Raw genomic sequence first — 13,792 nt, forward strand, 5'->3', positions numbered from 1 at the left:
AGTGAGTGAGTGAGTGAGTGAGTGAGTGAGTGAGTGAGTGAGTGAGAAAGTAAACAAGTATGTAATAGGGCTGTCAGTTTATCGCATTAATTAGATTAATTATTTACACAGCAAATTATCGCGTTATGAAAATTAACTCAAAATTAATTACAATATATGTATTTTTTTTGTATCTCATTCATTCCATAAGAATGTAGAATACACATTTACAGACTTTTTTTTTAATATGGTCCATTTGCATGTTCTTGGTATCTGATTCTAGGGACATCTATGAATCTCAGGGAATGTATTCCCTGTGTCAGAAATACTGTGGGCTAGATCCACAAAGAATGGATTGCACGGTGCAAGTTGCACCCTTACTTACAATTCATTATGAATGACCCTGATGTAAACAAGACGAAAGTCTTTCTCTGGTCTGCATCCCCTTAACAATTGTGTGTATTGGTACTGTATTGTACCCATTCTGCAATCTGTTAATAACATTTTCATTCAATCAATCTGCGCGGTGATTGATTGAATGAAAATTTTATTTTGAGTAAATTGTAATGAACCAAATGAGAATATCAATCATTTCTTTTATCTTTGACTGTGAATAACACCATGCTCAAATTGACCAGACCTGAAAAATATAAGCAAATTAAAAGATGGAGGATGATTAAACAGAAGGTTTTGTAGATACAGTACTGAATTCTGCCATCCGGACACATGCAATTTGAAATATGATTATAGAATATAGAATATCAGGCATAAAATGGTTATGCGATTAAAATGCGATTAATTAGATTAATTAATTACAAATCCTGTAATTAATTAGATAAAAAAATGTAATCGCCTGACAGCACTAGTATGTAAGTAAAGTAAGTAAATAAAAACTAAAATGTGAAAATGTTAACAGTAGCTGTGTGTCTATAATCAGATCCTCCTACCAGACCTAAGGTGCATTGCTGGTCTTCCGTCTATCCCCACAAGACTCTCTGTTCCTGGGACGAGCCACAGCAGCAGGCTGTAGCAACAACACACTATATCGCCACCTACAGGTATAGTCTTGTTACATCTTGTTATATGTCTGCACTTTATGTGCTTATTTTATGTCTTTTTTCTGTTGTGAAGCACTTTGAGATGCAGTTTCTGTATGAAAGGTGCTATACAAATAAAGTTTATTATTATTAGTAGTATTATTATTATTATTATCTGCAAACACATAAAAAGAAAATAAGAAGGCTATTCATGAATTGTATAATTTTACTGTGGGAGAACTAATTCATTATTATGGGTATAACATACTCTCCAGATGCAGTGCAACCAGAATATGGTGAATAATCTGAGTGCGAAATGCAAAATGTTGCCTATTTTTCTGACTCCCTACCCAATATTTATATTTATATCAGAATTGTCACTCTTTTATTGATCAAACGGGGCACCTTTGAAAGTGAGACAGAGGTCTCAACATGTGCTCCTGTACAAATAAACGACAATAGAATTGTTGACCATCATGAATACTGACTTGAAAGACAAAAATGTGACTCTCTCTCTCTGTGTGTGTGTGTGTGTTTCAGTGAAAGACGTAGACCGTCAGCCATCAAGCAATGCCGTCTCATCCCCCCTGGCTCCTTAAATGTGTCCTCTGTGGAGCCAGCAGCTGCCTCTCCGTCCCCAGGCCAGGTACGGTACCAGGGGAACTATGTACATACTGTCTGGTAGACGCTCACAGCAACATGATCCACCTGCTTACTGTATCTCCAATTCTTAAAGTGAAGAAGCAGTTATATAATGTGTATAGTTCCTCATTGGTTCCTGGATACTTCAATCAACCAGTTTTCCTTTATTCTTTAGAAGGTGGCATTTTAGAGGTATGTAGTTTCTGTAGGACACTGTCAATATATTTCTTGTGAATTAATGATTACTTTATTATTATTATTATTATTATTATTATTATTATTATTATTATTATTATTATTATTATTATTATTATTATTATTATTATTATTATTATTATTATTATTATTATTATTATTATTATTATTATTATTATTATTATTATTATTATATATTTATTTTTCAATATTAACCCTTTCAGGTGTACAGTCTCACATGCGAGATTGCACTGTGAGAACTGAACATTCACAATAGCCACTGGTCATTGAAAGCTATGGAGTTCTAGAATTCCAAGAAAACTTTTTTGGATATATACAATTTTAATAATAATAATAATAATAATAATAATAATAATAATAATAATAATAATAATAATAATAAATACATAAATACATACCGGTAGGCCTATATACATATAAAAAAAAATTGGACATCTGAAATTATACTTTTTTAATTTAAATTTTTTCATACATGGAATTGTTACAGTCCAACAGTGTCTTCAATACATATAGTTCACTTAATATGATCCACTAAATTCCATGGCCAAAAGGAACAGGAAGAAGAAAACTCTTATTGTACCTGCCCCTACACAGGGCTACTGTTCATAGAGCAATGTTTACCAAAAACAAAATGAACATACTTATTTTTTACTTAAATTAACATAAGTAAACACATTTGGTGTATCTATCAGTTCATTGCGTATTTACTGAGGTTCATTCATAATAAAATTATTAAAACATACTACCTTTATAATCCATACAATGACTACAGCTTCCTTTATATGTAATCCATACAATGACTACATTACCCAGTATTCCATGGTACTCTGTGTATAGGTGTGGCACTGTCTCCTGGAGGATCTGAAGCTCCTCACTGACTACATAGTCAACATCACAGCCGTCCACTCCCTGGGGAGCAGCTCCTATCTGACCAGCTTCATGATGGAGGATATTGGTGAGAACCAGGGTTATGGATGATCTAAACACACTAATAATGTCATGTAATTGGTGACTGAAAGACAATTGCAGAGTTATGGATGATCTAAACACACTAATAATGTCATGTAATTGGTGACTGAAAGACAATTGCAGAGTTATGGATGATCTAAACACACTAATAATGTCATGTAATTGGTGACTGAAAGACAATTGCAGAGTTATGGATGATCTAAACACACTAAGAATGTCATGTAATTGGTGACTGAAAGACAATGGCAGAGTTATGGATGATCTAAACACACTAATAATGTCATGTAATTGGTCATGTAATGTAAACAGGGAGAACCCGTTGTTGTTGATGATGTTATTTGAATAATTAAGATACACTACCCTAATCTGTCTAGAACTAATACTTTATGCAATAAACCTCCTGCAGGGTTATTAGTGTATTGATAATAATTCAATTGATAATAAGTCAAAAGTAAATAATTGCAAAGAATACTAAAGTCTCTGTCTGTCTGTCTGTCTGTCTGTCTGTCTGTCTGTCTGTCTGTCTGTCTGTCTGTCTGTCTGTCTGTCTGTCTGTCTGTCTGTCTGTCTGTCTGTCTGTCTGTCTGTCTCTCTCTCTCTCTCTCTCTCTCTCTCTCTCTCTCTCTCTCTCTCTCTCTCTCTCTCTCTCTCTCTCTCTCTCTCTCTCTCTGTCTCTCGCTGTAGTGAAACCAGACCCTCCCGTAGATGTGCGGCTTTCCCCTGGGGGTTCATTGAAATGGTCCCCTCCCCCTACTTGGTCCAACCTGGACATCTTCCCCCTAAAGTACCTGATCCAGTACCAAGGGAGTGGCAAGATACCCAAGATGGTAAGAACATAGGGTGTACACACAGCCCACTTCAGTTTGAGTACAGCCAATGAAATCACTGTACACTTACTTCATTACAATCTAAAGCCATTACATTGTTCCCAGAACTGTGCTTGAATTTTTTGGTGGTCTGGGTTCAGAAACTGAAAATAAACCCCTTATCCAAAAACATTTAGAGCTCCCCTTTAAAATACCGGGATCTATTCCACTTTAAAGTACAGGTACCTTTTCCCCTTTAAAGTACAGGTACCTTTCCCACTTTAAAGTACCGGGACCTTTTCCACTTTAAAGTACCCATACCTTTCCCACTTTAAAGTACCGGGACCTTTTCCACTTTAAAGTACCCATACCTTTCCCACTTTAAAGTACAGGTACCTTTTCCACTTTAAAGTACCCATACCTTTCCCCTTTAAAGTACAGGTACCTTTTCCACTTTAAAGTACAGGTACCTCTTTCCCGTGGGATGTCTTTTTAGAGAGGTATAAACAAGTAATACGTATAAGTAATATAACTTAATATAACAAACATGATAGAGGGCTACATTCTAAGAGGTGATGGAAAAGGAACAAGGGGTCAAGGTCTGTTCTGGCCTTATCTGAATCTGTCCAATGTTGTTGTAACTTGAAGAATTCTGAACACTATCAACATGTTTTCCCACTGGGGTTGTACTTTGTATTTTCTTAAACTTTTCAAGACCCAAATTAGATTTCCTTTTTTCTCTCTCATAGTGGGACCCAGGCTCATTGAAACATGTCACAAACATATTACTACTGTTGTCATGTGACCCAGGCTTATTGAAACATGTCACAAACATATTACTACTGTCGTCATGTGACCCAGGCTCATTGAAACATGTCACAAACATATCACTACTGTCGCCATGTTAGGACCCACCAGAAGAAGGCCTACAAGTTTTCCCACTGCATTGTTTTGTAATTTTACAGTGTATTGAAAAACATAATCTCTTCTCTAGTTGGGTCCATACGAGAGGACGGTGCTGGACCTGGGGCTGGCCCGACGGGGGAGGACCTATCTGCTGCAGGTCTGCGCCATGGAGCTTCTGGACCTGGGAGAATGCAGCAACTGGAGCAAACCTCTTCAAGTCACTGGACACAGACTGTGAAGTCCCTCTGAATTCGATCCTTTGTACGCTCCCTTTCTGAGTCCTCTCCTTCAGTCAGCAGTCTCTTATCTGGTTGCCATGGCGCCAGGACCCTCACAGAAAGCAGTCGGCGTGTGAAAAACTTGACCTTACTACCTCCTCCTTTATCGACTCCCTCTGGAACTAGCGATGAGGAAAGCTGCCTACAGCAGTATTATTTTAACTTAAAGAGTGATGTTATATTTATACAAATGATTGATGCTGTGGCCGTGGATGTCTGCACAAACAATTGATATTTGAATGTATGAGCGAATGATACTAGCAATGCAAGGGGAGAGGGTGATTTATTTAAATGTATTTATTTACAAATGAGTTCATTAAATGAATAAAACATGTGATTCTTACACACAATGGATATGATAAGCAAGTCAGTACTTGATCGGTACAGTTTTTCAATCTCTCCTTTGTTTAAATTGTTGTGAAAGTGTTAATGTCTATAATACTGTTTTGTCTTTTGTCGGTTGTTATTATCTATACTGTGGTATGAAAAAATCTAATAAAACGTGTTTCTAGAGTCTCACCGTGTCCACGGACTGTCAATCAACCACATGCACCACCAACGGGGTGACAAACTCCGAGTGTCTGATGCCCAGAGTGAAGGAGGGCGGTCTGGGGAGGTGCGCGTAGACCTGCTCCGCGTTGTAAGTGCCCGGGCCGGGGCTGTCGTGGGCGTAGCTGGGCCTCTTGGTCCGGCACTGCATGGAGAAGGAAGGCTGGCGCTGGTGGTAGACGTTCAGGTCGGTGCCGTCGTACCGGCCCGGTCCGGGGGTCATGGCCAGGTCCTCGGAGGGCGAGCCCACTACCCTCCGGCCCGAGAAGCTGTAGCTGGCGCTGGAGGCCTTGTGGGGCACCTGGGAGCCCATTAGAGTAGGGAGCGTGTACCTGGGGAGCAGGCGAGATGGTGGGGCTTACTCTGAGTGAGATATACTGTAGGAAGAAACCATGGAAGCTCCCTTTCTCTCTCTCTATTTCCCTCTCTCTACCCCCCCCCTCTCTCTCTGTTTCTCTCTATCCTCTATGTCTCTCTCTCTATGTCTCTCTCTCTCTGCCTCTCTCCTCTCTCTCTCTCTCTCTCTCTCTGCCTCTCTCTCTGTCTCTCTCTCTCTCTCTCTCTCTCTCTCTCTCTCTCTCTCTCTCTCTCTCTCTCTCTCTCTCTCTCTCAATTCAATTCAATTCAATTCAAATAGGCTTTATTGGCATGAAATATTAACATACTTATTGCCAAAGCAAGTTCAACATACAAACAATAACATATATATTAAGCAATAAAATATCATAACATTATTAATAACAGTAAGGACAATCAACAAGAAACATATTAATTTACAAAATAGTCACTCGATCGGGTAGTCATTTTTCAAGTGTGGCCACTCAGATACATTTTTACAGGGCTTGTTCTCTTATTTTGTGACAACCGTCTACGTATCTCTCTCTCTCTCTCTCTGCCTCTCTCTCTGTCTCTCTCTGTCTCTCTCTCTCTCTCTCTCTCTCTCTCTCTCTCTCTCTCTCTCTCTCTCTCTCTCTCTCTCTCTCTCTACCTGTTGGGGGCAGGTACAGCGTCCACACAGCGGTAGCGGGTCCTGGAGCCAATGGTGTAGTGCGGCGGCCTGCGCTGGGCGTTGAGAGGCGGGGCCTTCTCTGGGCTGTAGGCCCCGGGCCCCGGGGTCAGGAACGGGTCCGCTAGGTGATCAGCAGCAGACACAGCAGACAGTTCAGAAACACAGCTCTATTATATTCTGTTCTGTCCAATTCTGCCCTATTCGATTCTGTTCTGTCCAGTTATATCCTATTGTATTCTAGATTATATTTTCAAAAACAAAAAAATTATTCTATTTTATATTCTATTCTATTTTATATTTGTGTATTATTATCCTATTTTCAATTTAAAATCTATTTTCTATTCTATTTTATTCCCCCCCCCCCCAAGGGGATCAACAAAGGAATATCTTATTTTATCTTATTTTATTCTGTTCTGTTCTGTTCTACTCTATTCTGTTCTGTCCAGTTGTGTTAAAATGTTATAAGGATAAAATGTGCTATTCATTATTATGTATTATTATTAGTGCTGTCAATAGATAAAAAGAATTCACTAATTAATCTCACAATTTTCTGTAATTAATCTAGATTCATCTAGATTAAAAATAGCATTTTTCTACTTAAAACCGAAGCTAAATTGTAACAGATATTTACTTGAGTAAAATCATGGAATTAATGTAAAATCAACACAAAGAAAGTATATTTAGACTCAAAGACTATTTTAATAGCTTTCTTTGAATACAGTTTCTCTCCTGTGAAATACAAATGTTCAACAAAACCATCAACATTGACTCAGCTAGACCTCTTTCTTATATCCGCGGCGCTAAAATTGAAGATTTTTCACTCCATAGATTAATCTAGATTAATTTGTTTTTAATGCTTTAAATAATTTAAATTAATCTCCAAAAGTTAAAGCATTAATTTTGATAGCCCTAATTATTATTATATTATCTGGCACATAATTCTCAATGAGTGAATTATTCATATGGAAATCAAACACAAAACCCCACCGTCTCACACCGTGTTGCTTCAACTGATGAGAGAGAACCTGAGACGGTCAGCTGTGTCTCACCTGCACGCTTCGTCCTGCCCTGCATGGAGTAGGATGGGGTGCCCACCCGCCCAAACCGGGTCATATTGGCATCAATGTGGTACCGAGGTCCTGGGCTGGAGTCCACAGACACCACTACATACAACAACACAGACCACCAGGTAAACAATGGACCAAGACCAGTCATAATAATGTCACTGCTGACGTTTTCTTTTCCATTGTTCTTCGGTCGTGCTTTTACATTTTTACATGTTTCTCTATACGTCGTAAGTTTCATGACCCCTAAACACATTCAAAATCTGCACCGTAGGAATATTTTCTTAATTCCTGGAAAATTAAACCCTTTTGTATAGTAGCAACATCATTCCTTCATTCCATTAGTTTTCAAGTTTCTTTAATAGTTGTCATACAGAAGTACAGAATACTTTTATACAAAATGCTTCTTACTGTTACGCTCCAGAGACTGTGCTAGACAAGATAAGTATCAATAACATAGTATAGCATGTAAATTAGAAGTAGAAAATGAGGTCACAGTGTTCAGTATAGACATATGTACAATGTTCGATGCAGAATAGACGTAACTGAGTTACCATATAATATACAATACTATGCAGTGTACTAATATACAGTACTATATAGTGCAAAGCAGAAATGGGATGAGGTTCAATTTAGGTACAATTTACAGTAAGGTGTACGAGTTGTAGTGCAATCCTTTTAATCCGTATTGGTGTAAAATGATCAATTATATATATATATCTGTGATGACTCACTGGCGCTGCTCAGTCGGCTGTGGAAGGAGTAGGCGGGGCTACTGGGCTTGGTGACATCATGGTTGATGTACCCGACCGTCGAGGGCAGACCATAGCGACCAGGACCCGGGCCTGTATAGCAACAGGAGGAGGAGGAAGATGATGCAATACGTTCACTCCAAACACCCTTCCACCTTCACTTGGTATAATAAATATCCATTTATATTATTTATATCTTCTAATGATTTCCACGAAGAGAAGTTGTTGTGTTCTCTGTCGGACTCGTTACTATAACAACATACGGCGTGAGGTACTTTTTTCTCTCTTTTGTTTTGAATTCTTTCATTATTTTCTGGGAACTAAAGTTAGATTCTGGACAAAACAAAAGTGTTTAATGCAATCTTAGCCTGCAGGCATAATCCAATCACACACACGATGAGGTGCACGCGCACACACACACACACGCACGCACGCACACACACGCACACACACACACACGCACACACACACACACACACGCACACACACACACAGTCGCTTGTCGTACAGAACTTGTAAGTCGCTTTGGATAAAAGCATCAGCTAAATGACTAAATGTAAACATACACACACACTCACTTTGACTAACCTCTCTCTCTACCAGAGATTATTGGACGTTTCTTGACCAACACTTCCATTACTTCTTTCTTTCTTTCTTTCTTCCTTCTTTCCTCTTCTCTTCTCCTCCAGCTCTCCTGTCACTTCAGACACATCCTGTTTGTGTGTCCAGCTCTGGGCTCTCCAAGAAAACCCTCCAGCCTCCAGGGGCTGAATTATGCATGATCACGAGGCGAAGAAACCTTATCCCGCCTGCACCCAGAGCTGCTCCTAGCCTCCCTCTTCTGCCGCCCAAGGCCCCCCGGCTGCACCCAGAGCTGCTCCTAGCCTCCCTCTTCTGCCGCCCAAGGCCCCCGGCTGCACCCAGACCTGCTCCTAGCCTCCCTCTTCTGCCCCCCAAGGCCCCCGGCTGCACCCAGACCTGCTCCTAGCCTCCCTCTTCTGCCCCCCAAGGCCCCCGGCTGCACCCAGACCTGCTCCTAGCCTCCCTCTTCTGCCCCCCAAGGCCCCCGGCTGCACCCAGACCTGCTCCTAGCCTCCCTCTTCTGCCTCCCCAAGGCCCCCCGGCTGCACCCAGACCTGCTCCTAGCCTCCCTCTTCTGCCGCCCAAGGCCCCCGGCTGCACCCAGACCTGCTCCTAGCCTCCCTCTTCTGCCCCCCAAGGCCCCCGGCTGCACCCAGACCTGCTCCTAGCCTCCCTCTTCTGCCGCCCAAGGCCCCCCGGCTGCACCCAGAGCTGCTCCTAGCCTCCCTCTTCTGCCGACCAAGGCCCCCGGCTGCACCCAGACCTGCTCCCAGCCTCCCTCTTCTCCCGCTCAAGGCCCCCGGCTGCACCCAGACCTGCTCCTAGCCTCCCTCTTCTGCCGCCCAAGGCCCCCGGCTGCACCCAGACCTGCTCCTAGCCTCCCTCTTTTGCCGCCCAAGGCCCCCCGGCTGCACCCAGACCTGCTCCTAGCCTCCCTCTTTTGCCGCCCAAGGCCCCCCGGCTGCACCCAGACCTGCTCCTAGCCTCCCTCTTCAAGGCCCCCGGCTTTCCAAAGGACTTTCACCTGAACAGAACAGGGAGACGTTCAGCCTGTGAGAAAATCCCAAACTGAAGTTAAATTCAAGAAATTAACTACTTATTAAAAAAGAAAAAGTTTGGTTACATAAGAATATAACGTTTCTGATTGAGGAAGTGGGGTAGCCTACTCCGGTGGCGATACACACGCCTCTCGAACTGTCACCGTGACATGAATCTGGTCAGAGGAACATGTGATGTAACTGATTTGTCACTTTATATCCTACCAAGGCTTTGGGTTACTGTTTTACTCCTTGTGTTCATGTTGTTGTTACACACATGATCGTAAAATTACTTGTACCACTTGTCAGGTCAAACTGGGCTTAGGACATAATCTACTTGTTCCACAATACAGCCCACGCCTGTCTACTTACTCGTGGCCACGAAGCTAGAACCAAACAATATATATTTGGCACTGGGGGCACTGTGTAAGCCTCAATATATTCCTTGGCATTAGCCTTTAGCTAGGTTTGGTTTCCTGCATTTCGAGAGGTTCAAATGAGATTACTCGCAGAGACCATTCCACCACATCTTTCTCCAAAGAGAGGTAACTAAAGCCCTGTGAGCAGAACTCTTAACCAAAACACGCTACTTAAATATTAACCAACAGTGACCCTGCTCGGTAACAGGAGACGGGCAGAGTACACAGCCAGGCGCTGACCCCCGAGCGCACGTAGATGCCCTGGGTCAGGTTACCGTGGTGATGCCCGGGAGCACAATGAACTAACCAATGTGAGACGTGTTTAAAAGGATGTAAGCCACTGGTTGCTAGGAAGAAAGAGTTAAGAGAATAGATTAATTGGTGGGAACGTTTAAACACTAATGATGTCAGATTCTTCAGGGGGGGTCATTTAACTGGTAACTTGGTCCTAAACCGTTTGTCTGGCTGGTGTTGAGAGAGTCTGGACACTACAGCAGTGTCACACGTGCAGCCAGGCACCCTGGATAACCGCCATGGTTCAGACAGCCAGGCACCCTGGAAAACTGCCATGGTTCAGACAGCCAGGCACCCTGGAAAACCGCCATGGTTCAGACAGCCAGGCACCCTGGAAAACCGCCACGATTTAAACAATAGACAAATGATATCTTTCTTCACTTCTAATTTGTATATTTTGGTGTCATTTTAAAAATTATTCTGCTAGTCACTAGCAGAATAGTGTCCTGTATTTTCTCCACGTAGCCTGGTCACGGGGAAGATTTATAAAAGTTTCACTGAGAATAGTCAAATGTGTGCCAGTGTCTAGACTTGTCTGGTGTAATAGACAAATTTGCCAGGCACAGAGAAACTGTACTTGTATTTGGCTGGATGACTGAATGGATGGCTGGATGGATGGGTGGCTGGATGACTGGATGGATGTAATAAAAAAAAGTCAACCAACGAACTCGATTCTTGTACCGGATCTCCTCTCTGGTAAACAAGAATACCCTGAAGACTCTGGCAGGAGCACTCATTCAAGGGTACTACGACTATGCTTGCACCTCATGGTACCAAAGCACCTCAAAGGCGCTAAAAACAAAATTACAAACATCTCAAAACAAACTGGTCAGGCTACTGCTTGACCTTACTCCTAGAACCCACCTCACCCCTGCCCACTTTGACAACCTAGGATGGCTTAGAGTAGACGACAGAGTACAGCAACTTGCAATGGGCCTGGTCTACAAGATACACTACACAACCAAGGTACCCATGTACATGTCAAAATACTTCCCAAAGGGGAGCTCCCGTAGCTCACCGCATATCTCGGTGCTATTTCTGCGTCGGGGAAAACCGTGCTCGTCACGGATCTGGGGGACACGAGTTCGATTCCCGGACCCGCCGTCATTTCTCAGAATGTCTTCCCCTGCTCTACATCCCATTTCAACCTGTTTCTGTCGGTCATGCTTGACCAGAAAAGCGATAAACGCTAAAAAATAAAGTTTTTAAAATACTTCCCAAAGGTCAGTGAATACCACGATCACAACACCAGAGGGAGCTCCACAAATCATGTTAAACCCAGATTCGGCTCAAACAAGGGACTAAACACGTTTCGCAATTATGCCACATCAATGTGGAACGACCTACCCAAAGCTGTAAAGGAATGTGAATCACTACCCACTTTCAAAACCGCTCTCAAAGAACACCTACGGGAGACTGCAATTCGAAACTGGCCCCTGTAAATGTCCTAACCCAACCCCCTCCAATGTACAGTAAATTACCAAGTATGGTTTTGTCAATATTCCAATGTACAGTTTTGCTTGTACAGTGTCCCCCACCCACCCCTCCTACCCACAAATCTGGTATGTCATAAATGTATAGATGTAGCAGTACTGTCTATCTGTATGTCGTGTGTGTCATATATGTTATGATGAATTGAAAATGGGGGACCCTGATGTAAACAAGACGAAAGTCTTTCTCTGGTCTGCATCCCCTTAACAATTGTATGTATTGAGCTGTACTGTACTGTACCCATTCTGCAATCTTTCAATCAATCAATCAATCAATCAATCAATCAATCAATCAATGGATGGCTGGATGGATGACTGGATGGATGACTGGATGGATGGCTGGATGTATCGTCTCACAGATTTCATAGTCCGCTTTTGCCTAGTGTGTGTGTGTGAGTGTGTGTGTAATACATGAGTGTGTGCACGTGAAATACGTGTGTGTATGTGTGTGTGTGCAATACATGTGTGTGTGTATAATATGTGTGTGTAATACATGAGTGTGAGTGTGTGTGTAATACATGAGTGTGTGTGTGTGTAATACACAAGTGTGTGTGTGTAATACATGAGTGTGTGTGTGTGTACACGATTGATTTTCAAACACTGTTTACTTTTCTGACAATCACTTTATAAACATAACAAATCGATAACCACTTCAGTCATTAACATTTCTTACTATCTAAACATAACTTAGAAATAAAACATAACTTTACACAATTTTTAGTTTTTTTTTTAAATATGCTGATACAATTCAGTACAAAAATAAAGGCAGTGAAACATCTCCATACACATTACATTATCATCAGTCCCACGCGGTTAACTGAAAAACACAAAGGTCCTGGTTTGACCATTTAGCCAGGCGTTACCCATAAGAAACGAGACAAAACAAACAAACAAAACAAGGCTTTGGTAGGAAATACTGCAATATTGGTTTTGTCAGGAAACTCTTTCATTATCCACTGTTGATTTGCCTCCCCGCTGTCAGAACTGACCCGCCAACAGGGGGCGCACTGGATCCATGCAATTATCCTCCAGTCACAGGTCACAGGGTCGTCCCATCAGGGCGTTTAGATGGGACTCGGAGAAGCTCTCGGCCCCTCTGGAGAACCTTCCAGAATGCCCCTGGAACACTCACAGAGCATCTTAACTCTGGAGAACCTTCCAGAATGCCCCTGGAACACTCACAGAGCATCTTAACTCTCTTTGTCCTTAAAGAAAATACTGTGTGCACGATCAGAGCAGACGCGTAAAAAAAAAAAAAAAAAAAAAAAAAAACACACATCCAAAGTCTTTACCCACGTCCCGAGTTGTGAGCGCAGGCGGGCGGTGAAAGCCTGTCGTGGTGGTGATGATGCTGCCGTGATGTCGGCTGCCGTTCACCATCCCGGTGGAAACCACACAACATCTCCGTAAGAGAGGGGAGTGAACTCCACTGTGTGTCCTGTTGCCGTTCCTCTTGTTACCGTGAGTGATGTGATTGATATCCGGGCGGACCACGTGTTGTCAAGCCACACCCGCGCGCCTCAGTAGCCGTGTCCGTTACACCACATCAGTATAGTGGTCATACTGTCTGAGACAGGTGCGTATAGGCATGTGGACGCCCCCCCCCCCCCCCCTCAGTTTGTCTTTGGGTGTCCGTGTATAGTGTGCAGAGAAAAACACATCCCGGCGGGGACACAGTCTTTGATATACACAAATACAAGCTCTTTCTTTCAACCCCCCCCTCTCACACTCACACACACACACACACACACACACACACACAA

General features: G+C 42.4%; 2 protein-coding genes across 2 annotated transcripts; one reads left to right on the forward strand and one right to left on the reverse strand.

Annotated features, from left to right (window-relative positions):
• Positions 1-1,586: 1,586 nt before the first annotated feature.
• On the forward strand, positions 1,587-4,793 carry ebi3 (Epstein-Barr virus induced 3; the record flags this gene model as incomplete). The annotated part of the gene is made up of 4 exons (XM_084311106.1): positions 1,587-1,667; positions 2,712-2,829; positions 3,528-3,670; positions 4,644-4,793. The coding sequence occupies 4 exons, from the start codon at positions 1,587-1,589 to the stop codon at positions 4,791-4,793; spliced, it is 492 nt and encodes a 163-aa protein (XP_084167232.1).
• Positions 4,794-5,368: 575 nt separating this feature from the next.
• odf3l2a (outer dense fiber of sperm tails 3-like 2a) lies at positions 5,369-8,844 on the reverse strand (the record flags this gene model as incomplete). Its single annotated transcript, XM_084309848.1, has 5 exons — positions 5,369-5,714; positions 6,371-6,512; positions 7,441-7,554; positions 8,190-8,300; positions 8,796-8,844. The coding sequence occupies 5 exons, from the start codon at positions 8,842-8,844 to the stop codon at positions 5,369-5,371; spliced, it is 762 nt and encodes a 253-aa protein (XP_084165974.1).
• Positions 8,845-13,792: the final 4,948 nt, after the last annotated feature.

This window comes from Notolepis coatsorum (assembly GCF_963971535.1).
Source record: "Notolepis coatsorum genome assembly, chromosome: 3".
Taxonomy (NCBI): domain Eukaryota; kingdom Metazoa; phylum Chordata; class Actinopteri; order Aulopiformes; family Paralepididae; genus Notolepis; species Notolepis coatsorum.